Source organism: Aythya marila (genome assembly GCF_965140915.1).
Source record: "Aythya marila genome assembly, chromosome: 4".
In the NCBI taxonomy this organism is placed as follows: domain Eukaryota; kingdom Metazoa; phylum Chordata; class Aves; order Anseriformes; family Anatidae; genus Aythya; species Aythya marila.
The window spans coordinates 50,007,170-50,034,755 of record NC_139045.1 but is presented as its reverse complement, the minus strand read 5'-3'; the positions used below and the strand labels follow the sequence as shown (position 1 = coordinate 50,034,755).

Below are 27,586 nucleotides of genomic sequence, written 5' to 3'. Positions count from 1 at the left end.
CAATAGATATTAAAATGTGTTTGTTTATACACAAATGTATTATCATGATTCATGCCTATATTTACTTTAAATAATTAATGCAATTATTACCAAACTTTTCCTTCCTTTCTTGCATAAATGGACATGAAGAAATTATTTTTAAATGGTCAGCAAAACCGTCCCTATTCATGCACAGATAGAATGCATTTGCTGTACAATGGTATTGTGTAAAGAGGAAGGTGTTATGTTCCATCCCCATTCTTGTTTCTTCTTCTTTCCTAAACCTGACGCATATGTGTTGCTTGTAGGGAATTAGTGACATTACTTCAACAAATCATTTTTCATAAGCAATAGTCAGGTCCTACAAGATTAGAAATTAATTCAACCCCATAGAAATGTGTTCAGCCCCATTCAAGATTGACCCTAAGTCTTACAGGCAACCTCTAGGTTTTTATTCTGCTTTGGACACTCCAGGTTTATCTGCAGATGGATCTAGTTCTTCCAAGTCTGCAAATTCTTGCTCTATAACTGGCTTCAATATTTTCTCGATTTGTGTAAGTCTTTTCTTCAGTTTCTGTTGTGCAGCATCGTACTCAGCCAACAACCTGGCAAACTTTGTTTGTAATCTGTCCATGGATCCTTCCATGTAAGCAACCTTCTCTTCCAGATCTTTAGGATCGCTTCCTAAATTTGCAAGTTCAATGTCCAGCAACCCATCTTTCATTAGGATTTGCTTTCCTTTTTCTTCCAGCATTGCCTTTGCATCTGGATACTCTGTTAAAGCCTCCATGAGATCATCTTTAGACAAACAGAACAAATCTGAGTATCCAATACTTCTAATATTGGCTGTTCTTCGATTGCCAGCTTTGCTACCTTTGATATTAAGAATGCTGATTTCTCCAAAATAGCTGCCATCACTTAGGACCACAAATTGTGTAATTCCATCATCAGCGACTACTGCAAGTTTGCCTTCTTTGATAATGTACATTTCTCGTCCGATATCTCCTTTTCTGCAAATATAATCCCCAGGACTGTATACTTGTGGCTGGAGTTTCAAAACTAGCTCAACCAGAAGACCAGCTTCACAGTCTGCAAAAATCCGAACCTTTTTTAGTGTTTCAAGGTGAACGTTGATTGCAATCTCTGCTCTTAGTTTGTCTGGCAGGTACTTCAAGACTTCCCTTTCATCCACAGCCTTTTTGTTTGTCCACAGATAGTCAAACCACTTTATAACTCTTTTTTCCATATCTTTACTTACGTTCCGAAAGTGCATATACTGCTTGATAGCATCAATCTTTGCTTGAAACTCTGCCCTGGCAGCATTCATGTTGGAGATCATAGAACCGACGTTACCAACAATGGTAGCAAAAATCAATACTCCAACCAAGAAGTCAACGACCACAAAGAAATACTCAGAATCCCTTACAGGAGGGGGCGTTTCACCAATAGTAGTCAGGGTCAGTGTTGACCAGTAGAGACTATAGACGTACTTTCTAACCAGACGGGCAAATTCAGGATGGGAGGTGTTGGGGTAGACCCACGTGTCAGCCCCAAATCCAATAGCCTTTGAGATCGAGTAGTACACACAGGCATTCCAGTGAATAATAATCACGATGTACATGACAAGGTTAGAGATTCTGAAGATATTTGGGTAGTTTGTCCTTGTTTCTGTTCGCTGGAAAAATTCAAACATCCGAGCAACTCTGAGTAGTCGATTTATTCTTAGTTCTGGGTAATTCAGTCCTACCTTAAAGTATAAAAGGTCAGTTGGTATGATTGACAGAAAATCTAATTTGAATTGTAAGGAACTCTTATATTTCTCTCTAAGCTTTTGTTCTTCTTTCACCAGAAGACCTTGCTCCAGGTAACCTAAAATCAAATTGTAAGTATTAAAAAATGTTTCAATTTCAACCACATTGTGTTTAATATCAATCCTCCAAATCTACTTTGAACAATATATTTTGAACAATATATTTTGGTTTATATAACTTCCAGATAACTTTTCATATTTTTCATTATTCTGCAACTTTTCATATTTTTCAAGGAATTTCATACATCCAAGTATTCAACTTAGTGCCATGTGGTTCAACTCTAGCTACACTATACAGCTTTGAAAATTATACATTTCTAACTCTGACTCTTTTCGCTCCACAGCTCCACTATCTGATGAACTGGAAATAAAATAAAATAAAATAAAATAAAATAAAATAAAATAAAATAAAATAAAATAAAATAAAATAAAATAAAATAAAATAATATAAAATAAAATAAAATAAAATAAAATAAAATAAAATAAAATAAAATAAAATAAAATAAAATAAAATAAAGTAAAGTAAAGTAAAGTAAAGTAAAGTAAAGTAAAGTAAAGTAAAATAAAATAAAATATAGAAAGGGTGGTTAATGAGGGGAAAGAGTTTGAGTATGGGACTTTCAATTCCATATTGAAGGCATCTAGCTCTAGATGTAGGATAAGATTTTAAAAGAAATAGTTGCAGCTGAAGTTACTTGTCTGTCTTACTTTCTCAAGGTCCTGAAAATCAAGGAAACATCTGAGGCTTCTTAGATACAGAATCCAGATTTAGGTACTAATTTTTCCAAACTCCTGATCCTAACCTGGGCTCATTGTGTGTTTATTTTGCCTTGTTCATGCAGTTCTAGGCAGAACAGCTTGTATATAGCTTACCACATGCCTAGCTTACCTTGCAATCTTTATGTAATCCTGGAGTAATACACTCAGGATTTTCTCTTGTTTTTACAGGTCACTGTAGCCTTTCTGTGACTATAAACTCAGAGATTTATTTTGATTTTTTTTTCAAAATTGCACCTAATTGAGAGTGCCCAGCTAATAAGTATTATTCTTCTAAATTGTTTAAACCACTTGATAAAACTACATGAATAGGAATAACAAATCAATAAGCATACTTACCTGTTCTTGTCCGTACAAACATGTCAGCAATATAGACGATGTCAGAAATATAATCAACAATAAACCATACCACCAAGTAGTCATTCTGAAGCTCATCAAAACAGGCTCTAAATAGGAAAGGAAAAGGTAAGGTGCCATGAAAACAAAATGAAATACTTACATGAAATCATTGGTGAATGAAGTAAATTTTCTATCAGGTATATTACATTTTGTCAGAAGTTTTATTAAAAGAGTACCTCACCTAGCAATAATCATCGTCCAGTTGTACATGACAGGCATTGTGATGCAAAACAACCAGTTGTAATACATATTTCCTGCTGGATCAATAATGAAAATCTCTTTCTTCTTCCTGAGTGGTAGGCAAGAAGAAAAGAGACTTAAGCAGAGTCTTAAAATACATGTAACAAATTTTGAGGAACAAAGCATTCCCTAAATTATTACTGTTAAAAAAAAAAAAAAAAAAAAAAAAAAAAGTTAAGCTTCCTTGCTTGAATGCAAGCTGATTGTTGGGTGTGACATGACATTGAGTTGCAAAGTGTAGAATCTAGATTTTGCTAAGAAAACTCAACTTAGCTGTTCCACGTTACTTTATAGGGACACATGTAGTCTCAACCTTCTTTAATTAATTTGTTTCCTACCAAATTATCTGTCTTGTCTGATAGCTGATTTAATTGTCTTTCAAAAAATAAAATGGTTATGTGAATATGAATGTTTAAATAAGTGACACAAACCATGCCTTCCTCTATGTGTAATGTCTAGGTCTGAGCAAGATGATATATCAGCATAGTTTACATACAGAAACCAAAGAACATAAAATCAAACAACACAAGTTACTACTTTACTATTTTAAGTTTCTCTTCATTGGACAGATAAGTATGATTTTTCTAAGCGTAACACAAAAGGTAAAGCAAGAGCTTTTAGATTACAGAAGAGTTTATTTGCTTGTAGGTGCCCTTATGTGCAGAAGAGCTTCTGGTAGTGGCTCATTTTTTGCTGCAGAGTGGTACCCAAAATATTTTGGATAATCAGAATACACAGGAGATTTTTCATGATTTATTTTGTTAAGATCAATTCCATGCATGCATACATGTTCTTGTTCTATTTTCTACATATAAAGATACAACTATTCCAGGGAGAACAACAGCAGTCAGTAACTGATTCAATAGAGAATAAGCATCTTGTCTACATCATGTCCATGAATGGATTCAATTTTATATCAAAAGCAATTTTATTACACTAATGTGGCAGGGCCTAAATGAAAAGTACTTACTCTTCAGTCTTTTCTTTCTTCTTGGACTTATCTTTATTTTTGTTTTTTTCCTTTTTTTCCTTGTTCTTCTGTGCTTCTCCATCCTTTTTATTTTCTGACTTGCTAAGAAATAAATTAACATTTTCAGTTGTTACAGACTAAGTTACAGCATATTTGGAAAAAAATTAAATGCCTTAGAAGTAGTAGTAGTAGTTGTCTTACCTCTTCTTTTCTTTTTTCTTTTTCTTCTCTCTATGGAAAAGGGAAATACAATGGGATGCAGTTATTTTTTCCACATTTCTTTATTAGAATCATCTGAGTTCGGTAAAGATAACACATTATACTTAGCTGTTTGGCTTGAAAGATTGTTTTGTTATTCACACAGAACTACTTTTCATTTAAATTAATAGATATAAAAACAATAGCTTTGTTGCTGGGAATGATCATCATATTTGATGTACGTAAAGTTCAAATGTATGTGCAATCTCTTCTGGGGTTACTTGCATGACATAACTGCTTATAAGGAAATGATTTGAAGCAGATCATTCTTTTACATTGCTGCTTAAGCAACTAGCATTACAGTACTCTCATTTTATGAAATTGCAAAGGTACTTACTCATCTTTATTACTATTGTTGTTAATATTGTAGTGTGCAAATGCACCAGGTAGATGTCGCTGCCTAGGGAACAGCAAAACAACAGAGTTATATGATACACACTGAAATACAAAAATTATTTCCTCTAAATTGTCATAGACTGTTTCTCACCATTTTAACCAAGGGCTAAGTTATCTACATAAATTGAAAGGACAAGGATTAAAATATCTTAAATATTTACAATAAGCAATATATCACAATCTTATAAAATTAATTTATTAATAGAGGGTCAAGAAAATTAGATGAAGGCAATTTATCTGTGCTTAGTTAATCCCATTCAAATTATAAAAGAAAATTAAAAAAAAAAATACAAACAGATGCATAATGGTAAAATAGAATAGAATAAAAGAATTCTGACATACCTGTTTTCCCCTTTGTCCATCAGTCCAGGGTCCTCACTGGTGTCTTGCACTACCACGCTGGGGATAATTGTATGGGAGTGATGGGTCTCAATCACTCCTACCTTCATGGTCAAATCTGTCCAAGCTTGGGTAGAGGAAGACTAATTTCAGAAACAATCACAACATTTCACAACTAGCAGAACACATTTTCTTTTTCCCCCTAAAATTAAGTCCTTTACTTCTTTGCTTCCCCCAAAACCAACAACAGTATTCCTATGACATTCCCACCAGAAAAGAAAGGGCACTGTGGGTGCTGCAGTGCACTGAGTGACCAGGTAACTGCTGATGACAAGAATGCTCAACACAACTTCCTCTTAGAGAAGACATTTAATTAGGTCTTTCTCCTGATCACATACACTGAAAAAAAAAAATAATAATTATAGAAAATTTTGTTTGATGCCTCTGTCACTGTTTCATTTGAACTAAAGGCTCAAAAGTTGTTTCATGGAGATAGACAAATAGATTCATGCACAGGTGACATCCTGAAAAACAGACACTAGGAAGCTTGGTTGGCTGTCCAAAGAAATTTCAGTATGTCTGACATGAGTTATGCTTTGATGAGAGAGACCAGCAGTAACCACTGTAACCAGGAAGTTAGAGGCACCTTTCATGTCTGTTTTGTTCATCTCAATATTAAATATATATATATATATAAACTGAAAATGTTGTGTATATATATATATATGTATATATATACATATATATACGTATACATATATATATACATGTATACATATATGTATACATGTATATATATATGTATGCGTATATATATAAATTGAAAATGCAAGATAGTACATTCTTCAGCGCACAAACTTTTCAGCAGTGGAGTAATTCTGCTCTGCCTTTCCACCACTATTCTTACAATTTTGTCAGTTATATCTCAATATCAATGAGACTGCCAACTATTTGGGCATCAGTTGTGGGATACAAGTGATCTGTTTTTGACAGGGCCTTTTGGCTAGGATTTAAAAATAGATGCTAACCACAATATCCTTCTCTATATGAAATTAGAGTGTCTGTTCCATTGCTGTATGAAGTCAAGTGCCATAGCATGAATCAGTCTTGAAGAAAGTATTTCTATTCTGTAGTCAAACACAATGCAAAGGAGAAGTAGGATGATACAGCTGCAACATTACTGCCAGATTTACCTGCCTTTCTTTATTACTCAATGAAACTAAAAAATATTCCTGTAAAAGAAATAGGAGAGAAAACCCATGCTTCCAGCAGTCATAAGACATGAATGGTACATGGTACAAAAAATAATGCAGCAACATTCATTATTCTTCAATACAGAAAAATACAAATTGAAGGTTAAGTTGTGTTCTTTCAAGAATAGTCCTAAATGTCATGCAGCATTGTTGTTCAGTCTTCACATGCTTAACAGCAAGAATCAGGTCTAAGTTGTCACATAAAAAAACATAGCAAATGCTAGGTAAAATTCCCCAGTGGACTAAAAGCTGTAACAGGGTTTTTCTACTGATTTACTCCAAGGATAAATTGTATTTGAATGTGTGGAGACCGAAAGTACACCGGGTTGAATTAAGCAGCTTTATATCTGCTTACAAGTGCTCTGAAAGCTCTGCTAAAGCTGGCACACAAAGTCCCACCCTGATTTGACCTATATCCTCCACAGGGCCACAGTGGAGCTCACAGAGCTCACAAATAAGGGTGTAAAATAAAGCTGTGCCCGACCACTTCCAGTCACTCAGCACCAAACAAATACAAAAATACTCATCTCAAGGCAAATCATGCCTCCATCAGCAAACTCTAAATCAGTCCACATTAGCATTCCCAGTACCAGCTTTTCTACATAAAAACTTGTAATTCATGTTTATCTTTGCAAAAGAGGGGGAGAAAAAAAAAAAAAAAAAAAGACTTTTTGTTATCTAGACATACTGATTTGTCTACAACTTAGAGATTAAAGACAAAGAGAAGTGTGGTAAAATAGGACATGTAGAAAAATCCACACCCATCCAGAGTACTTAGCCTGGAGTTTGGGCAGAGATCTGTATTCTGTACATTCCCCTGTTCTTCAGATAAATAGTAATTTCTGTGCATTTTTGCAAACAAAAAGATTCCTCTGGCTCCATTAGTGTCTAACTGAGACAAAAGCACTGTGGGGTGCTTTGTATTCTGCTAAAGCACAGGACTTGCTGGGAGAGTGGAGCTGCTGTTTGGGGCAGGATTGGAGATTTCATTTTACCAAGACACTGGAAGCACTAAGAGGGCATTAAGTATGCTGCCCAAGGTTGCCTCCTATTCAGTCAGGATATATAGCTCAAAAATATCTTCAAATCCATTAACACCAAAGCTATTGCTTCGTGTTTTGAAATTCTTGAGTCTAAGACACAGAAATGATGATGCAGCATGTGGCCAATGCAAATTGTACAGACACAACAATTACTCCCATCATGGGGACCTCAGTAACCTCGTTAAAGCTTTTGTGTGACAAAACCCTGGCACTATGAACAGCAAAAATTTTCCCATTAAGCTCACTGGGCCCAGAATTTCCCTTAATCATTTCTGATTGCATTATGAGTTTTTTCAAACAAAATCTGTCAGACTATTTTTACTAAGTTGTATCACCATGTTTCCTCTTCTGTTGAAACATATTTTTTCTTCAACTGATATATTGTCACAACTTGTCATACTGATTTTATGCTGTTCATCTAATGCTCAATGTCACATTACGGCACTTAGGTATTAAGTTTGAAAGGTAATACAGATAAGTGCATGCTTTGCAAGTATTTTAGATTTTTATTGAATTGTGTTTACTGCATCATCACCAATAGTTTTCTTTTACTATATTGGATTTTGAAATGTGGCTATTACAGCAAACAACTAAGTTTTCAAACCTTATAACCTAAAAATTGACTATATTAATTACCGTGCATCAAAATCTTCAGGGCTGCAAGAAAATTAAGTCAGTATTATCCTTGTACAGGACTGTAGTGAATGGAAGATTAGCTTCCAACTCTTCTGCTTTTTTATTTTGCCAATTTCTCACTCTCTTATTGGCCCACTATATTTACTTCTCTACTGATTATTTTCAGAGGAAAAAAAAAAAAAATGTTTGCAGAAATGATAACCAAGAACAGAATTTACTGTGGTGGAAGATCTACTCTCTTCATTACAAAAAAAAAAAAAAAAAAAAAAAGGCAAAAAATCATCAGTAACTTTGAAATATCCTATTTTAGCAAAATATCTCTTTTCTAACATGCAAAAAGCGTCCTTAGCAGTTCTACAGTAAGAGGTTTCATCGGTGTGCATGCTTACCTTGCTAATGTAGTCTGCTGCTTCTGATAGCGATTCCAGTCCTTTAAATGAGCCACGTTTCCTTACTACATAAGTGGAGCCACTGTAAAAACCTAACTATCATCAGCATTTCATACATAAATCCCTTATTGATCAATTTCTCAAACAGCCAGTCCCATGTGCAGTTCTCTGAATTATTGCCAGGGAAGGACATGGATATTAGAGGAGGATTTCCTTGACCTAGTGATGGATTTTGAGATTTAGAGAGACATGAAAGTGACAGTGGCAGTCACTATTATCCCTCACCTGAGCAGAAGCTTACTAGCCCTTTCAACACGCACAAGAGCTTGAAACTAAAATAAAAATAAAAATAAAAAGATAATAAGATAATAAATATAATAATAAATAATAATGAACAATAATATAAAATATAAAAATGAAATATAAAAGAATAATTGAAATATTTTTAATTATTGAAAGTTCTCATTAATCTAACAAAAAATTTATATTCCTATTTAATTCTTAAAAACATAAAAACAACAATAACAAAAAACCACCACTACTGGTGCGTATATACTTAGTGTCAAATGATGATATAAAAAATGTCCTTGCAGTCCTCCTCCATTAGAAAGGTGCAGGAGTTCAGCTGCAGTGGCTACACAACCATGAAAGCCTGCAGTGTACTAGGAGCATCCTAGTGTACTTTGAAAGAGAAGATGTTGAGGTACCTGCATACCTTGGCTTTCTTGTTTCACTGCTGGATTTCATAGGAATGAGTAAAATTAAATTTGGGAGGGGAGATGAAAAGCCCTACTCAGCACAAAATCCATGGGAGAAAAGCTTTTATGCAGTAAAAGGAGTGAATGTTCAAATTTGAAGTGGGATCTTTATCTCAAGTTGCAACTGAGACATAGAGTTCATTTTCTTTAAGAAATAGAATACATATTTGAAACATAAAGTTTTAAAGTTTAAAAAAAAAAAAAAAAAGTTTTAAAGTAAACACTACTAAACAACAAGGAAATACATAACATTATACCCACTAGAACCCAGATATGGAAATCTACAATAAAATATCCAACTTAGCAAATGGAATAAGGTGCAAATAATCTTATAAATCCTACCCACTGTTTCACAGATATCTTTGAAGGGCTGAAATCCAATTCCTATTCTAAATCATAGATACTAAAGGAATCTCTGGAGGTCTGGTATTGAATCAGAATCGGTTCTGCCTGTCATTCTCACAGGCTTCTGCTTAGTGTGCAGTCTGAATGTTCTCAGCATTTGATGCTGAGCAGCTGTTTTGTGAATATGTGGTGGCACTGTGTGCCTGGGACATATGCCTCAACTGTGCATCTCACAAGCATCAAATTAATTCTGCCCTCATTGTAGAAAAGATCAACACAATGCTCAACACAACGGTCTCAATTCTGCCCTCCTTTAAAAGTCATTTAGACATTTGTTATTGACTTCAGTGATAGCTAGATTAGTTCAGTGTCAATAGTTTTTCACAGATATTTTTCCTATCATTCCGTGTTTCAGTGAAGTGCCCTTGACTGATGGGAGGATGGCCACACTATTGGATTATCGTTTTAGTAGGCCAACTTTAATCTATTTTTGGATCTTGCTTTGTCAGTGTATCTGTAATTCTTCTCAATCCTATTAAAGCTATCTCCAGTTTCAAACACCCATAACCAGAACACTAAATACATCATACACATGTATTTACTTATTTTAAGTAGGTTTCAATGGAATAGTATTGCCTTTCAGTTTATTGTGTTGTAGCCACGTTAACAGACGGGTGGTTGGATTCTGACCACAGTTTTGTCAGGCTTAATTTCTGCAAATACCTTTCTGTCTTTTCTAGTGCTGATGCTATTTCAGCACATAATGTATTCAGTGCCGGGAGTGCTGAAGTTGAGAAAGCTCCGAGGCTTCTGGCTTATTTAATACTGCTTTGCATAGACATGATATGGGGAATTCAGTGTCATGAAGCACAGCCAGCCCTAACGAGGCTTAGTGACTGAAAAACCTCCAGTGCAATCAGTTTCTCCACCAGTAGGTGGTACTGTATTTTTACTTTAGCGTTAAATGTGTGGTGGATTCATATGTAGAGGTGAGGTTGGAATCTGAAAGCACTGGACAGACTTCCAGCTTTCTCTGAACATGAGGGCTAAGAGGTATGTAGTATAGCACCACACAGCATGCTAAAAGCCTATGTCAAAGCGTTTTACCAGTATCCTCCAGATCCAGACCCTAGTTTTTGCATGACTACTCTGAGGATGGATTAGAGCTTCTGAAATATCCGAGGGCACGGCAAGCACTGTGGCTGGCCATGCCCAGCAGATTGGTGTGCCCTGAGCAGAATCTGTGATGAAGGTCTCCTTGTGCCACCCCGGCTGGCATAGCATAAAATGTCTCTTCTCTGAACCTGGAACCTGCAAGGAAGAGAGGGGCTCTCCCTCTGGAAAAACAATCAAGCAAACAACCTCATTCAACAATATTATCAGAGAATAGGTGATGGTGACCCTACAGGAGTGCCAGGAGCTCTGAATAGTCAGTCAAGATTTCTGTTTAGCAGAAATTTATTTCAAGCTAAAACAACACAGGAAAACTGAGCTGATTACATGGAATAATGATGCGACGATATGGACAATGGTGATCCCACTGAGATTAATTCTCTTTATTTCAAATAAAATCATCAATATATGATATTGTCACTGATAAAAGTGGTAGAAAATGCACTGTAGTTAAAATAGGCTTCATATATATAGCCTCGACTGTCCTTCATTCATAGTAGTATAATAGATCAGAAGACACTATCTGTGTATTTTTCAGGCGAGTTGTATAGGGGTGATCAATACACAGCAACTACAGCATTTTAATCGTATCAAACTGCTATCTAGAGGTAGTGTTTCTTGTACTAGTTGAAGTTAGTTCCTTTATCTGTTGTTCCTATGGGTCTGTATTTAATTGTCAGCATATGGGGCTGACATGGTCATTCCTCCATGGCTACATGCCAGGACAGATAACAAGGCTCTCTGCAGCTGCCATACATAGTGGAGCTCATCTTTGGACCCTGAGGGGCAGCAGCAACTGCACACAGAGGAGAGAAATGCAGAACAAGGAAGCTGAGCAATAATGACAGGACTTCAAAATGCCATAGACAGCTTTCCTAATAAACACATACACAAATAAAAGGAAAAAAGAAAAAATGAACTAAAAAAAAAAAAAAAAAAGCATAGAACTTGCTTCACAACTGCACCTCTACTAGCTACACAAACTTTGTTTAGTTAAAGCATTCCGGGTGAGCACAGCAATAAGGTTTTATTATTAAAGCACAAAAAAATAGGTTTCCATATTTCTAATTTTATTTATAAATGTGAAATTGTAAGGTTGGCTTTAGGTGGTTCCATTTTTGTTGAAAAACAACAATTAAGATAAGTATTTGCTTAACAGCCAGTTTCATTGTGTTGTTCATTTATTGCATAAGCTACAGAATTTTAGCACAACTTCTTTTTTGCATTTTCCATAAATTTAATGGAAAACATATTAAAAACAAACATATAAAAACAAACGAACAAACAAAAACAGCAAGGTATAGCAGGTTTTCATAACATTATCCTTACAACACTTTTAGAAAAATGCAACCTGTCACTGAATTGCTTTGACTGTTAGTACATACATATCTATTATTTCATACACCAAAAAGACTGGTCTTTGCTTAGCAATAGCTGGCAGAGCTCCACTGACAAAAGAGGAGCTGCACTGATTTATTTGCATTAGCTGAAGAGGCAGGCATTGCTCTAAATCAGTCACATGAGCCATTTTGAAGAATAAACTACCATCTTTTTCCTCTTCATGTCACATGTTAAGATAGTCTATCAAGACTTTATTTTCTTACTCAGTTGACCTTTATATGTCATCCAAAATAAAGAAAAAAAATCACTGTTGATAAATTAATTTTATGTACTTTCTTCCTGGCATTGTCTCAAAGTTCTTTGAAAGTATGTGAGTATGCAAAGTACTATAAATCATCAAGGAAAAATACACACATGAACCCACTCGATTCTGTAATAACATCATAGATTGCAAGTACATTGTCTTTGACTGTTAGCTCATTTATTTTTTACTTTATTTTTCTCAGAAAAAGAGGGTTTCACAGTGTTTTCACTATTTATTGCAGATTTAAAAATATGAAGCTTGAGCTATATAAAGAAGTATATATATACTTCATCTATTTCAAAGTATATATATATATTTCAAGTAACAAGTTAAGTATATCTCAAATATTTCACTCCTTAATTAAAAATACTTTGATGTCCATCATCTGCTGAAATAGTTGGCCAATAGAGAAGCAAATCTGCAGAAGTGTTAACTGAATGGTTTCTCAGCATTCATGTTCTGGATACCATGAGGAACACTCCAACCAGTAGGTGAGCAAGAGCTGCACCAGAGGAAGGGGTGGGCTGTGGCAGCTCACCCATCTGCTGCCACAGCAGGCCCGTGCAGATGCCGCCACCACCACCACCCCTCTTCTCTCCAGATCTGTCAACAGAGTTGTTTGCAAGATCGACACTTCGCATGTTTCAGTCGAATTGCAGGAAGCTGGGGGAAATGGCATATTTTGACAGAAACAGGGGTGTGAACCCACAGAGTTGACACATCAGAGGGGACACAAAGCAAAAATAGGAGCTGGGAGCAGACTAATGACCATTCACGTATACGATTTTATCCTCCAGGTGTGCTTAGGGTGTATGAGAAGATACAAGCCTGCTCTCAGTTTTTCAGATTATGCTTTAAGATTTCAATATAACTGTTTCAACTAATATTTAAAATTACTGTTCCTTTGCAGCAGTAACCTCTGTTTTAGAAACCTTAAAGCTGAGAGTCAAACCCTCTTGATAAGGCAGCGCAGATGCGGTTCAGGCCACCTTCCACAGAGGTTCCTACAGTAGTAGTGACATCGTGAAGTGGATAGGTAAAGAAATGCAATGCTCCTTTTCTTCTAACATATGCAGTGCTGTTTATATTTAAAAATAAATGCAGAAATCAAATATCAGGCTAAGATTTTGAACCTGATCTCTCAGCCTAACCCCATGACCATACGGCCAAGGCAGGGAAGCCCGAGTTGCTTTATGACACTGCAGGCGTGTTTCACCAGCCGGCTCCAGATCTCATAAACTTTGCAGGATCAACAACCGCTGTCGTAGGCATTGTGCTCCAAAAGCTGGGCTGAGGGCAGTACGTCCACGCATTGCTCTGGATACCTGTACCTAATTCACAGCTGTCTGGCTCCACTTTGGGGATCTCTCTGCCTATTGAATGTCCTCAGACCACCGCAGGTAAGTGCGCTGGACAACCCTAGAATAACTTCAGCCAGAAATCACCTAAAAGCGTTTCACTGAAAACAACAACAACAACAAGGGCTTCGACTTCTACCTCGAAACTATTGATTGGGTAATAAAGATAATTGCTCCTCGAGACACCCCGAAGCCTGTTGGACCGGAGGGAGTCACCTCAGGGGAGGCGTCCCCGGGCTCTGCCCCACTTCTGTGCTCCGGGGGCGAGGGGACCCGAGGTGGGCTGAGGAGGGCTGAAGGGACCCGAGGGGGCCCGGCCAGCCCCGGGCTGCTCCGTGGGGCCGTGCTTTGGGGTGAAGAGGGAGGAAGGGCGAGCACAAGACAACACAACACGGAGCACGCCCAGCTGCTGGGCCGGGCCGGGCCGGGCCGGGCGGAGCCGCCAGAGGGGCAGCGGGTGGGAGCGCTGCCATGAAGCCCGGCCGTGACGTCACGCAGGTGCTGGGTGAGGGGTGTGACATTGTGGGGAGGGGGAGGCCGGGGGGGGGGGGGCTCGTCCCTCGGCTGTGGGCAGCGAGAGCCGCCTGAAATAGCCATGTGGGGGGTAGGAGGCGCTGCCTTGGGGTTTTCCTGGTGTGTTCCTGTGAGTGGGGTGTCCTCGGGGCTGGCTGGGGAGGTGAGGTTTGGGTGGGGGGCGGCATGCGGGCGGCCGGGGTGGTGCCTGGTGGTGCTCTCGGGTTCGGCTGCCCGGGAGAAAAATCCCTTGGGAGGGCGACCTGCGGCTGGCTCCGGCCCCCAGCGGGGTGCTGATAGCTCCGGAGGGGCTCTGGGGACGGGTCCGTGGGGAGGGGAAACTGGCTTAGCTAATGCCCTCCCTCCATCGTCATCTGGCTGCTTACAATGGGTTGTAAAGTAGTAGTAATGCCCCCGCAGTCCCCTCCTCCGGCGAGCCATGAGGTGCCATTCGTCTTTGCATGCAAGTGGAACAAACAGCACGTTTTTCAAAAGGAAAAAAATCCCAGTGAGATAAACAGAGCTCACCGCTGCTCACTGGGACTCTTCTCAGGATCAAGAGGATGGGACGTAGTAAAGACATAGTGCTTCTTTGTAAGTGTGAGCAAAGGTTGTGTTACGGGACATAGAGGAACATCCCGTGACTGTCACTTACTGACTTATCATGGATGGCATGGTTACATTTTCACTATTGGGTGTCATAGTCTGCCAGAGAATGGGAAACTTACATTGCAGAATTGGTAACATTGTATGGAAGGGAATAACCCTGCTGTTCTGCTACAGCTGAACCCCAGTTCTCCATTCACAAAAAGAGTGAGAGGAGTGGTTATCTTCTTCACTGTAAAAGCCCTGGCACAAACCTACCTTTATAATCTCAGGTAGCTGAAAGGCCATACTTAGATGAGTTTTTGTCTTGGTGCTTTCTTTTAATTAAAGGCAGGACCTGTTGCTGCTTCACACACAAAGCCTGTAGTAGTCCAGTAGTGTTACAACCTTTGCCAGGCCTGTTTAGCATCATTGTAAGAAGTTAAGCAATGCACTAAATGCTTTGTTCCTTCTCTCTATATTTTTTTATGCCAGTTGGTTTACTTTATAGCTTTTCCTTTGATCAAGCTACCTCTAAGAAACACAACTAAAGCCATGTTACTTTGCTAAAATGCTGTCATATTTGTGAGAGCTCTCCTTTCTTGGAGGATTTCTTGAAGAATCCATAGCGAGTGGACAGCTAGCCATATATCCAGATTTTCTTGGATATACAGTTTTTTGCAGGTGGCAGCTGAGAATTTCAAAACCTTCCTGGGATTTCTGGACACCTAGCAGAGGAGGTAGCTCTGAGCACATTGCAGGACGCTTAGGAAATCTGGTGACCTGGTCGCGTGCAGTGGACGTGTGACGTATCCAGGTCACGTTGGGTTTGCCCCACATGCAATGCAGACAACACATCTGTGAACATCTGCCTGGAAAATCCTGTCTGGCAAAATGTAGCAACCCTATTCCATCGTTAGGTATTTGTTTTCTGATATTGAAAAAAATCAAACTGGAGGTGAAACTTTTATTTCTATTGCCTAAATGGACCAGCTCACCCAGTCAGATAAAAGTTGCGTGGTTTAAAATCATGTGCTGCTACTGTCCTTTGTTCTGTGCCTTGTATCATATTCTCTTCATTCTTCTGTTATACATGTTCAGCTGCAGGTGACTGCCTCTTTTAAAGGATGTTCAGTTCACTCTGTGACAAAACAAATCAAATAGTTTTGCTCTTGAGGCTTCAAAATCCCACAGAAAATGGGGAAAAAATCCATAAAAGGAGCGCTCAGAGCAGCAGTCATGGATGTGCCCATCTTGTGGTACTGTCTTTATAAAGTTTGGCTTAGCGATATAAAACAACTCCTGTTAGACAAACTCTCTTGGCAAACAAGGAAATAGGTTTGCAGAGCCTGAAAATCAAACGGTTTGTCGATTTACTGCAGTGTGTTTGTGGCATGCTGTGGTGCTGGACAACTGAGAGCAGGCATTCTTCCTTCTTTCCTTGTTTCTGGTGGTATCTCCCAGGGTTGTCAGCATTGTCAGCTGCAAATGAAGAGATGCTGGCAAACTCCATGCCATCTTTAATACTTCTGATACTTTAAATATTCCTTCCTAAACAGTATTAGATGAATTACCCAAGGTTGCTTATTGCTGGTTGTGCAATGAAGTACTTCTGACACAACATTAACACTTCCATAGCTCAGGTCAGAACAGACAGAGGTGTATCCTTTTCTACCAACTCTCCAAATGTTTTTTCAACTGGAGAAAAAAAAAAGAATGTATTACTGATGGTGCCACTCAGCAGCATGAATCCTTTGTGTGTCATTTAATTACAAGGGAGGCACATAAAGCAAAATTATTTGTTGCCTCCAATGCTTTATATGAATCACAATGGAGTAAGCTTTTGTACGTCTGTATCAGCAGTTTTAGAGTTTAACATATCTTAGCAATAAGACCTTTTTTTCCTAAAAGGAAAGCTATTTCAGCCTTATTGTATGATGCTTGCTGTTTGTGTGCTTCAATAGTGAAAACGTGAAACTTCTGCCTAACCTACTGTATGCCCTCTTGCAGCATTGCTGTCCCTCCAGCACTTCCCCATGCAAAATAGCTCCTCTTTCTGTTCTTAGAAATGCAGTACCTCTTCTTCCTTTAAAACCAATAAACGTGCCTAGTCTAAGTACAACAGCATCGTTCCCACAGGCTCACATCGCAGTGATGCTAGTCAGGCTTCGCTGACGGAGCTTGCAAAGCTTCAGGCTCAGCCCAGGAGCTCTCTGCTTGGTGGCTGTGCCTTGCAGGCTGTGGTCCTCCTCTAGCTGCAGGTCAGTGAGGTTAGGTGAAAAGCTCTCTGAGCTGCAGCAAGGCCTCCACCTAAACATTTCACAAGTGGTTAAAGAAGATCTGCTTCACACAGTAGTCGACAAACATTTTTAGTAAAACCTACTAGTGGCTGTATGCCACAAGGGTTTGTTTGCTACGTAGATCTTTTTTTTCCTTCTCTTGTTTATTTGTCATTCACAAATCTCAATTACAAACTTAAAAGCAAAAGCCTGAAATAACAGGAGGCTTATTCTAGTAGACAAAGTCTGAAATCATGGATTTGGCTATAGGTTTGTGTTATGGGGATGTGGTCTCTGTGCAACACAGAACGCTGTATTTGTGAGGTTTCAGGTTAGCTTTTAAATATTTCAAGTTGATTTTTCCCTTTCAGATAATACTTGATTGCTGCATTCTTTGGTATTGCTGTAATTGCTTAACAGAGGCAATGTAGTGCAAAAATACATATAAAATAAGGTACACACTCTGACTTGTAGGGTTGGGTGGTGACAGGGGCACCTGTCAGAACTGGGGACAGAATTGTGAACATTGTTCAGATTTTGTGTTGGCACTTCAGGAATTATCTGCAGGGTCAGAAAAGAGGAGTACTCAGGGCAAATGCAGAAAGGAGCACGGTGGGGGCTCATTCAGAGCTGTGCCTGGTTGGTAAATCACTTGTTCTGCTTTCTTTCCCCCTCCCAGGTGCTGTGCTCTCTGCCCTTGCCGTGACTGCCCAGCATGGGGCCGGACCATGAAAAGGCTGAATCCTGCCCTTCTCCCTTTGCTTGTATGGACGGGACTTCCAACGACACAAACCTGAGCCTTTCCACGCCTGCTGGACTCAAGTACCGACTCTACCTCGGCCTGGCTTTGGCAGTAGGTTCCAGCATCTTCATTGGCTCCAGTTTCATCCTGAAGAAGAAGGGCCTCTTGAGACTGGCCGCCAAAGGAGCCCCCAGAGCTGGTAAGCAGCACTCCTGTTGGACTTGGTTTAATAGCTTAATTACACCTAATTCTTGCACTCACAATTTTAGGAACCCTATGCTTGCAAGAGAGGGGGGGGTAGTTGATATGCTGCATGTGAATTACATCAACCCAGGTAGTAGTCTAGGAAAGCAGGAATAAGCCAAGTTTCACTTAATTTCTAATCTGTTCATAGGGTACAAACCAGTAAATTCAACTTTATGACTTAGGATGAGTTTTTGTCCTTTCCAAAAGGGAAAAGCACAAAAGCCTCTCTTACAGCTCCTCAAAGTAGAGGTTCAATTAACAGCCTGCACAATTAAAGCTGCTGGCGTTTAACAGTGCAGAACTTCAGCAGTGGTCACATGTCCCCTCTTGGCTGCTGTCAGAAATCCAGCATTATTCATCTGCCTGTGTCTACAGGGACTGAGTAGTCAGAAATCTTTGGGCTTTGAGGGTGACAGTGGCTATTAAGACAGTAATCTGGTAATAATTTCCTCCCTGACAGCAGTTAGATACCAAACAAAGTTCTCCCTTTGTCTTGCCCTTCATAAAGCCTTCCTCTATTTTTTTCCTTTGTATTTCTTCCATCTTTGAGCTGGAAAGGCTCGAGATGGTCACTAGATTTATTTCCTTTTAAAAAGCAAAGTGCAACGAGCTTTAGAAAAAGTTCTCACTACAAAAGGTTCTGCAGGTAGCTAATCTTTCATTGATGGCAGCAGATGTGGAGCTAAAAAAATGTGGGGAGCTTTTAAAAACCCTTAGACTAATCTGATAGTTGCATTTGTATGGTACTTAAATGTACAGCATTCACAGTTGTTTGTTGTTGCATTTATTGCAAAATCTACTATTCCAGAGAATTTGTGTATTTGAAAAAACTGTTACTGAATTTACAATTTACTTGTATTTTGTACAAGAAAAATATCTTGCATTCAGTGACATTTTCCTTTCTAATTTCTCTGAATTTAAATTATAAGCAGAGTCAAAAATGCAGCTGTGTATGAATATATTGGATCTGACCTGGGACGGTATCTCAAAGTGTATCTTAAGATCATCAGTAATCTTCATTGACATTTTAGGTTTTCCAAGAAATTTTTTTCCAAGAACTTTTTCTCCATGTGTATTTAGTCAAGTATCATTTTTCACAAGTATAAGTCATAAAGAAATAGTGATTAATAAAAAAAAAAAAAAGTCAGTCAAAATTGAGCAAAATATTCTTCATGTCACATCTAGATTGCTTGCTGTTTCAGTACTTCATATGACTTGATCCAAAAATGAAGCTGCAGGGTGGTGTTTTTTTTTTTGTTGTTGTTGTTGTAATAAGCTGATTTCTTTCTTTTAAGATGAGATTTTTTTTTTTTTCCCTGCTTCCAGGACAGGGTGGACATTCTTATTTGAAGGAATGGCTTTGGTGGGCTGGGCTACTATCAAGTAAGTCACATCTTTTCCCCCAACTGCAAGTAAATAAAAAGCTGACTGTAAAGACATTTCTTTTAACTGAGGAGAGTGAAAAATTAGGGAATTAATTTCTTAAAAACAATCAGCTTTATGACAGAAACCGTTCTGATATCCCATCTCAAATGTTTGCTCTTTGCAGAATTAAACCCTTTTCTTCTGTATCTGGTCAAAAGCAAGGGGTTTGAACCTGTCCAGCTTTGTGGTGTTATCAACACTCCTTGCAGTAAGGTGCAGCCAGTGCAAAATTGGTCTGCAAATGCCTGCTTTTGGCTTTGTCATACCCTTTGGATAGTCATACTGGAGCATACAGTGCTTAGGGGGAGGACACATAATGGAAATGAGGACTGAAGAAAGTTATGTCCAGAAGAGATCATACAGCTAATTTTGAAATCAAAATCTGCATATTTTATTTAGAAAAAATATCGTTTTATATTAGCTGTCAAATCTGTCATACAAAATATACTTACAAGTAGCATTCCTTTTATTCCTTCTCCCCCATCTGATCCAAATGTGCTTTCTTCTACAGTGGGATTAGGAGAAGCTGCAAACTTTGCTGCCTATGCCTTTGCACCTGCAACCTTAGTTACCCCTTTGGGTGCACTGAGTGTTCTCATAAGGTTAGTACAAATTGGAAGCAAACTAATCGTTGACCATCTGATTAAAAAAATAATGTCTTTGGCTAAAAGCAGAGAATTTTAATAAGAAAACTGAAGGGCAAATACAGACAAAAAAAAAAAATATATCTTTTTCACATGTGACAAAATCTCAAAAGAAAATATAGCATTCCTTAAAATACTCCTATAACATAAGTTGTTTTTGAAAATATAACTTCATATTAAGATACACTTAGTATACATTCTGAGTTTCCTTTTGGTGTTGTTTTGTCTTGCTGAAGTCCTTCTGGAAAGAAAGCCAATAAAATTTTAGCTTTTATAATATCCACAGTTAAAATTCTTGGTTATTTTTTTTTTAAATATGAACACCCTTCAAACACTCATTATTTCCGATGTATGAAGAAATAAATAATTTCCAAGTACTGAAGCAAGTACATGAATATAACTATCACAGAAGCAGAAAATACATGGATTACGCTTTCAACAAACCTTCTGGGAAATAACTTATTATCAAAATTGAATTACAGTATTTTAAATCTAAAGCTTGTATTTTTAAGCTGGTGGAGCTGAACTCTCTATTTCTGCTTTGCCAAACAGTGCTATATTGTCATCTCACTTTTTAAATGAGAGGCTGAATATTCACGGCAAGCTGGGCTGTGTACTGAGCATTTTGGGGTCCACGGTCATGGTTATTCACGCCCCTGAGGAAGAGGAGGTCACTTCACTGGATGAGATGGAAATAAAGCTGCAAGATCCAGGTCTGTAGGCCGAACCTGCTGTGTTTCATGGCAGGCATTTACACAGCAAACTTTGCGTGTTGGTGAGTGAGTGAATTGGGATCTCTGATGGGAAGGTCCTGGCTACAGAGCTGTCCTGGGCTGTTTGTACTGGGAGCCCAGTATCCCTTAACATCAGTATGAGCACAGAAGGCTTCTGCATGCACCATAACGTTTCCCAAGGATGCAGGCTTAAGAGCGATACATCTTACACAGCTTCTTGCAAATTATTTGGCTAAGAAATGATGTACTGCTTCTTCCTGCCCTTTGAGGAGTTCAAAGGCTCTAACTCGAGTTATCTCCACTTTAAACAAATCACAGCTTTTGGTTACTTTCACCTTCAATTAGTTCCTAAGTTATTCCACTTGAATTGACATCCAATTCTAAGTCTTAATTACTGCTTGCTCTAAGTAAACAGATGTTCATTAAATCAAATGATGATAGCCCTAGGGTACATTTCAAGGAGAATGTGTTTGAGAAATGAAAGAATTTCACATGGAGAAGTGTAGCACAGGACAAAAATGAGCTAAATTCAAGATAGCTCATACATTCAAAAATTCAGGTGATCTCTTGGAACCTTTCATTATATACTTTTTATTATAATATATACTTTTTATTATAACCATGTGCTCATACACCATTTCCTCAAAGACTCTGTGCTTACCGTTTTAAGGAGATGAGAGACAGTCTTTAAGCTGAAGGGGGGTGGTGGTAAAAAAAAAAAAAAAAAAACTTATTTTGTCTGGAGATTGGAGAGAGTGTCACAGTGTATTTGTTATTATTTTCTGGTGACTCTGTTTAAATAGCCCAGTAAACACACAGATGGCATAAACATTTTAAATACAAAGCATGTATTTTGGATTTATTTCAAATATATTCTTAAGTGGATGCAATTGCAATAAACTTGTGCTACAGTTCTTAGAGAAGTGTTAGAGAAATTGAGTAACTTTTAGCGTGTACTTGAATGGAGCCTGATATTTAATCTTTCTTCTTTCCTACAGCGTTTGTTGCATTTGCTGTTCTCCTGACAGCTGTTGCCCTCACTCTGATTTTTATTGTGGCTCCAAGGAGAGGTCAGACAAACATTCTGATCTATGTTTTAATTTGCTCATTTATTGGTGCCTTCTCTGTCTCATCTGTCAAAGGCCTGGGCATTGCCATTAAGGAAATGCTGGAAAGGAAGCCGGTTTATCGACGTCCCCTGGTTTATGTTTTGTTGGGAATCCTCGTGCTCTCAGTCAGCACTCAGATCAACTATCTCAACAAAGCATTGGATGTGTTTAATACATCTCTAGTGACACCTATTTATTACGTGTGTTTCACCACGACGGTGGTGACATGCTCCATCATCCTGTTCAAGGAGTGGAGCAGTATGGACCTGGATAATATCATTGGGACCCTTAGTGGATTCTGCACTATAATCATAGGCATTTTTCTATTACATGCTTTCAAAAATACTGATATCACCTGGAGTCAGTTGATGTCCACCATTGCGAAAGAACCATCATCGCCACAGCACGAATACGAAACCTCTCATACTTTACTGGAGAGCTTGGAAGACCCAGCTGTGGTTTTTGAGGAGGACAATATTTTATTTACTCAATGAAATCTCAAGTGATAGTTCCTCCTTCCAGTATCACAGATTGCAGACTCAGCCCAGCTGTGTCTACCAGAACATTCATCTTCGCTGCAATCCTCTGGAAAAATGTCTGTAAAGGGCGTTAAATGTGGGGACACAATTGTCTGTGTGTGCCAGCTGTTGGTAGTGATGAATGAAAATGTTCAATAATTAACCTGACAGACAGAAATGTGGTGGTTATTAGGTGTCAAGCAATGAATAAGTTTGTCCATTTTTCTTGTGGTATCTCCTGTTAGAGAATTTTAGCAAGAAAGAATGATCTTTGTAAACTGTGTTTACAAAATGCAACTTTCCTATCATGATTAAAGATAATACCCTTGCTAAAGTAACAAGCACTATGTTAGTAACAGCTTTTGACCACCTACCAATGAACCTTCGATAGACATCACAAAAAAGAAAAATGAAATGTGGTTCTTGGTAACCAGTCTCCCTCAGAGTCCATGTATAAAAAGGAAAGTGTTTTAGCTTTTCTACCTTAGGACTCCTGAATGGATTCCTAATCCTGACTGTGCATGTACTTTTTATTTCAAAACTGTGACCAAGATGCATTTTAAGAAAAATCAAGCTCACGTGAGCCATTAAAGCAGTTGCTCTTAGCTTAAAAAATTACATAAGATGAAAGAATACATGATTCAAAGGCAGCAAACCAGAATGGACACTTAAGAATTTCCACACTGTTTTATACTACTTTGAGGATTAAGACGGAATTAACATATTTCCATTTTTTTCCTAATACATCTATTCATCAGAACCCAGTTAGGCTTTTAGAAAGATTTTCTCAATTTCTAGAAAGGTTTGGTTTCCAGAAAGGTTGGTTTGTTAAAGGTGGTGTTTAACTGTAAAACAGTAATGTTAGTCTATGTTCAGTTATAAAGGCAAAATCTGTTTTCCAATCAGTGTGGTATTTCTAAAAACACTAGATAAAGGAAGGTCTGTAAAGAATGCATGAGAAACATCAAAACATTGAAGTTTTATTTTGTCTTTCTATTCTTCTCTAAAGATGAGTATTCATCTCTACTATGTGTTTTAGCTATTAATCTTCTGTAGACCTTGAAGATCAGTATCTGTACTGCTTCATTTTCCTCAGTTGTGGTCACTGATCTTTATCATCTCATTAAAAGCAGTTTGCACAGCCCACGTTTTACTCATTACAGTCCCCTTTTTTGGCACTTTGTGAGCAAGAATGCAGCTTCAGCAAGCAGATGTGTGGAACACAAGGAATTCAATGGAAATGTTTTATTTCCATGTCTTGGGTTTTTCAGAACCCTTGCCAGTGGATGCTAGCAGTTGAGCAAGAAAGATGGATTCATTAAAAATGAATTTTAATCAGCTGAGATTTATATGCCAAGCAGAACCTCTTCATAAAGCAGGCTGTATATTCTTTAACATTCAAAGAGTGGAGTAAAAGTTGACACTGTGTGTGGATAATGGATTGTTCTGCAGAGAGAAAGCAACTGTTTTGTTCTTACGGGTAAATAGTGAGCTGCTTATATTTCATGTTTGTGTTGTGTAAAGTTCAATCTTGATGTCAAAGTCATGTACTTTTGAAAGATGTTCATGAAACATCTCACTTGTTAAAGACTGTTCCTTTATTTTAATGAGGATTTAGAAGCTATCAAAACCTGAAAAGTAGCACTAGGGATATTAGCTTGAAGTTATTTCTAAACTGCAAGCACCTTTTTTTCACTTGTATAGGTCTGTAGTTGGCATATGTACAGGAATAAGTAGAAATTGTATCAATCATCTGTACCTTATTTCCAAATCCTTGTTTAGAAGAAGCAAAAACTGTGTATTTGCTTACTGGACCTGCATGTTTACTTTCACGTAAAAATAACATCATAACATCTAGAAAAATATTATTTTTTTACCATTGCAGAAAACTCAAGTTATTGTTTATTGTCATGGTGTACAAGAGCTCTATAATGTTACAAAGTAAATTATTGATTATCTTTTGTATAAAGACGTTTGCTATAAGAGGTATTATTTTTGAAAATGATCATATTTAGTAAATAATTTCAGAGAAGTTTAATTTTTTGATTAAATGATACTAATAATTTTCTTGTACTAAATTGCTCATCGATTATGCACTGAATGATCTGTATTTTGTAAATATGGGAAAAAAATGAGCATGTTCATATTTCTGATCAGCAATTAAATGCTATCTGGTAGATCCAAAGCAAATAGTCTTGGTTTTAATAGCTGGTCCTATGCACTCATGTGGGTTCTGGATGAAGGAGGTCTGGTTGAAAACCTTACAGTTCATGTGAATCTGGCCTAGTTATGACATTTTAGTAGTTTTGACTTTTTTTTTTCATAGGAAAGAAAATTTTGTACTCCAAAAGCCAGATGTGAAACTACTAGATACTCACCATTAGCTAAAAAGCCTGCATCGTTCTGATGGAGCCGGAGGGAAGAGTGTGGGGAGACCAAGAGGTTTTGGCTTCTCTTATAGAATTTTGTCTAGATGTGTTATTTTTACTCTGGTATTTCTGCAGAAAGCATGACCAAGGAGCATTTAATGCTGGGGATTAGATTAACAGCCAGGAAGCATGAATTTTGAGGGACAGAATTAGTGGGCAAGTGAAATGCTTTCCCTTCTAAGCTAGGGAAGAAAAAACAAAGCTGATGGCTACAGAGCTCTTTGTCATGCATATGTTCAGTGGAGAGTATTTCATTGAATTTTCAGTTATTTCAGACAGCAAAATGAAGGATTTTATTTAAAGTACTTCAAAGTCTTTTGGAAGGAAGGTGGAATGATTAAGAACTAGAACAAAGAGAGCCTCAGAGGCAATACATCAGTAACCTAATTATAGCTTTTAAATCCTGATACAAAACAATCTTGGCAGCTACTCATTACTACCATACCTCAGGACAAATGGGCAATTAAATTCATTACATAGCTGTGCTGATTAGGTGTAGGTAAATAAAGAAGACTTGCATAGGTTAAATAATCTGCAGGGAATTCAGAAGGAAACACTTACGTTGTTAGTTCCTATAGAAACCTGCCTTCCCACCCACACTTAACACAGCCATGCCAAAGTGAGGTTTCTTCCCCAAGAGTGCTCATTCATAACTGGAACCTCTTTTCTCATTGTGGTTGCATCCTGGAGCTGTATTGTGAATTCTGTTGTGAATTACATACTTGTGGCAAACACCATCCTCTTACTATTTAAATTCCTGCAAAACAAAACCAGCAAGACTGCTAGGTTTTTAAAGTGGCAATTTTTCATCTGGAGGAGGGGGCCAGGTAGAAGCCAGGCTGGCTGATGCATGAGGAGTGATAATATCCTTATATATATATATGATATATCTTCATATATGTTACCTTTTTGTGAAAAATTCATTATTTAAAGTTGGACAGGGAGTTGGGAGGTACAAAACAAATAGCACTGGAGAAAAACTTGCCCAAACTTTTGCACACAAGTGACTGATTTGTATTGCTTGCCAGGAGTTCTTTTGAAGAAGGAAGTCATTTCATGTTCTGGAAATACATTCCAGTTTGTAAACAGGTCAGCTTTAGATAGAAAGATACACATCATAGGTGGCTGCTGCACAGAAAGTGGGCTTTTCTCCCTCTCCCTCCTGCATGTTACCAACTGGATGCAAATCTGTTTTCTGATGTTTGATGAGGAAATATCAGCTGAATTTTCACTTTTGGTGTGTACTCTTCCAGCCTTTAGCCAGAAATCCCCTATACAGGGGTGTCACTGTGCCTCCTCCCCCATTCAAGTTTTAAAAAGACCCTTTAGGTCATCACATCCAACCATCATCTAACACTACAAGACCACTGCTAAACCATGCCCCTAACCATCACATCCACATGCCTCTTGAATACCTCCAGGGACTTCACTTCTTCCCTGGGCAGCCCATTCCAATGCGTGGCCAGACTCTCCATGAAGAAATTCTTCCTGATATCAATGCAAAACCTCCCTGGCACACCTTGAGGTTGTTTCCCCGAGTCCTATCACTTGTCACCAGATAAAAGAGCCCAACACCCTCCTCAATTCAAGCTCCTTTCAGGTAGTTGTAGAGAGCAACGAGGTCTCCCCTCAGCCTCCTTTTCTCCAGGCTGAACCACCCCAGCCTGCTCCTTGGATGTCTTATTTTCTGGGTCTCTCTTTCGCAAATACCCAAATGTTTATTTAAAAATAAAAACAACACACAGCCAGCAGATCAATATGCCTATTATTAGAGACATGGGTGGCATTGACTGTTTTCCCATGTAAGGTCTTTCCTTCATGCCTGTTTGAACATGGCTGGAGCTGGAGCTACACTCAGAGCCACCACAAGGCCCGAGGTGGCCTGCTTGGTCTTTATTTGTGGGTATATCTGAGTGAGCAAACAAGCTGTACATACCTGACCTTTGTCCTGTTCATGCTGATTAAGCACTGACTTCACTGACTGAAGGGTATTACAGTGCTTTTTAATTTATTTACCATAAGCTTCATGATATCAGCTGTTAAATTCATCCACGTCAGAGTGCTAACAACAGCCTACTGATAATTTGCCCAGCCTCCAGACAGGCTGTAGTGTGAAGCTGAAGGCCTGGTAGGCAAGCATTTTTTTCCCATTGTATTAGACCATCATGTTTCAAAGATGGATGCATGCTCACCACAGGACAACCCAGAAAACAAGCACAAGCAGGGTGCTTTGTGTACATCAACTGTCTTTTTATTGCAGGGTAGTGTAGTGTATTACATATTAACTTGCAGTAATAAATGTAGTTAAACCAGTTTTACAAGAGCTTCTATAGAGGATTCCTCATACATTATTCAAAGTCCCTATGCACATTTATATTTTAGATACAGTTTGAGTCTTTTGTAGAGCATCACTTGCTGAAAAGCATTGTGCTTCAGCACACAGACTAGGGGTGAGCTCAATGCACAGTGTTATATTGTGTAGGTTTGTGTGTAGTTAGAGGTCTGATACAGAGTTGAACGCCCATAAATAAGCAAATTATAAAAGTAAACAGTGCTATCAGTTGGTGGCAATTCTTTTAGCAATTAAACAAAAG

The 27,586-nt window shown here is 38.2% G+C and overlaps 2 protein-coding genes across 2 annotated transcripts; one reads left to right on the top strand and one right to left on the bottom strand.

Annotated features, from left to right (window-relative positions):
- Positions 1-430: 430 nt before the first annotated feature.
- On the bottom strand, positions 431-5,410 carry CNGA1 (cyclic nucleotide gated channel subunit alpha 1; the record flags this gene model as incomplete). Its single annotated transcript, XM_082759397.1, has 7 exons — positions 5,172-5,410; positions 4,771-4,833; positions 4,377-4,406; positions 4,176-4,277; positions 3,147-3,254; positions 2,906-3,012; positions 431-1,848 (listed from the first exon to the last, which is right to left on the bottom strand). The coding sequence occupies exons 1-7, from the start codon at positions 5,276-5,278 to the stop codon at positions 431-433; spliced, it is 1,935 nt and encodes a 644-aa protein (XP_082615523.1). The 5' UTR covers positions 5,279-5,410.
- An 8,838-nt stretch (positions 5,411-14,248) lies between these two features.
- On the top strand, positions 14,249-24,676 carry NIPAL1 (NIPA like domain containing 1). Its single transcript, XM_082758563.1, has 6 exons — positions 14,249-14,266; positions 17,825-18,086; positions 19,460-19,516; positions 20,070-20,160; positions 20,755-20,915; positions 21,935-24,676. Exons 2-6 carry the CDS (start codon positions 17,861-17,863, stop codon positions 22,537-22,539), a joined length of 1,140 nt encoding a protein of 379 aa, XP_082614689.1. The 5' UTR covers positions 14,249-14,266; positions 17,825-17,860; the 3' UTR covers positions 22,540-24,676.
- The last annotated feature ends 2,910 nt before the right edge of the window (positions 24,677-27,586 follow it).

Bases quoted from the DNA above. Each gene is read 5' to 3' on its own strand.
- NIPAL1 (XM_082758563.1), top strand. From the start codon at position 17,861: ATGGGGCCGGACCATGAAAAGGCTGAATCCTGCCCTTCTCCCTTTGCT. The intron at 19,517-20,069 runs GTAAGTCACATC...TTTCTTCTACAG, and splicing joins GTGGGCTGGGCTACTATCAA to TGGGATTAGGAGAAGCTGCA. The intron at 20,916-21,934 runs GTCTGTAGGCCG...TCTTTCCTACAG, and splicing joins AATAAAGCTGCAAGATCCAG to CGTTTGTTGCATTTGCTGTT.